General features: G+C 33.4%; 1 protein-coding gene across 1 annotated transcript in view; it reads right to left on the reverse strand.

The window, feature by feature from the left end:
• LOC106878905 (centrosomal protein of 78 kDa) overlaps positions 1-1,141 on the reverse strand; it is a 233,610-nt gene extending 232,469 nt beyond the window's left edge. The window contains exon 1 of the mRNA XM_052974542.1: positions 905-1,141. Within this exon, the coding sequence (XP_052830502.1) occupies positions 905-1,026 (122 nt within the window). The 5' untranslated portion in view covers positions 1,027-1,141. The remainder of the gene's footprint in view (positions 1-904) is intronic.
• Between the last annotated feature and the right edge of the window lie 142 nt (positions 1,142-1,283).

A 1,283-nucleotide genomic window follows, 5' to 3' on the forward strand; every position in this document is an offset into this window, starting at 1 on the left:
TATATATATATATATATATATATATATATATATATATATACACGTTTTATGTATACATACATATATGTGGTATGTGTGTATGTGTACATATAGTATATATGTATTCTTTTACCTGTTTCAGTCACTTGGACTGTAGCCATGCTAGAGCACCGCCTTTAGTCGAACAAATCAACCCCAGGGCTTATTCTTTGTAAGCCTAGTACTTATTCTATTGCTCTCTTTTGTCGAACCGCTAATTTATGGGGATGTAAACACACCAACATAGGTTGTCAAGTGATGGTGAGGGGACAAACACAGACACAAATATATACAGACACAAAGAAGCCTGTTGTATGTATATATATATATATATATATATATATATATATATATATATATATATATATATATACATACAACAGGCTTCTTTCAGTTTCTGTCTACCAAATCCACTCACCAAGGTTTTGGTTGGCCCGAGGCTATAGTTGAAGACACTTGCCCAAAGTGCCATGCAGTGGGACTGAACCTGAAACCATGTGGTTGGGAAGCAAGCTTCTTATTGTACAGCCATGCCTGGTGTACATATTTGTGTATGTGTGTTCCTGCCCCACCACATGACAACTAGTGTTGGTTTGTCTACTTCCTCACAACTTAGCAGTTTGCCAAAAGAGACCAATAGAATAATAAATGAATACTGGGCTCAATTTGTTTGCCCCAGCGTGGCCGCAGTCTAATGACTGAAACAAATAAAAGATAAATAAATACTAAATACATATGGCAGAATCCTGAGCAGAAAGAAAAATCATGGCAAGGAATGGGTGTGGTTGCAATATCCTTTAGGACAGATGAGTCTAAACTACTATAAATATCAAAGACAAATTAATCCAAACACATAAGGCACTAAATATATAAATATACTGCTTACTTGCATCCAGAGCTGCCATCAAAATCCAGTAATAGTTTCAAACCTAAGTTGTTACATGCACTGCACCATTGTATGTTCTTCATATAAATACGGCTATTTTTAGTTTTTAATCTGCAAATCATTTTTGCATCAGATGAAATAATAGCAAGCACTTGGCATTAGTCCACAGCTAAATCTTTTCAAAGACTCAATTTTCAAACGGAAAAAAAAAAGATTTAAACTATTCTCTCAGATAGAATAAAAAGATTTTGTTTTTTAATTTATATATTTCCCCTTTAAGTTTTTTTTCCATTTAATCAAGCAAAATTGACTAACCTTTCTACAAAGTAAGAGGCAATTTACATTAGTAATCTTTTTCTCCCAATAGTTCAGATTCTAT

Source organism: Octopus bimaculoides, chromosome 18 (assembly GCF_001194135.2).
Source record: "Octopus bimaculoides isolate UCB-OBI-ISO-001 chromosome 18, ASM119413v2, whole genome shotgun sequence".
NCBI lineage: Eukaryota > Metazoa > Mollusca > Cephalopoda > Octopoda > Octopodidae > Octopus > Octopus bimaculoides.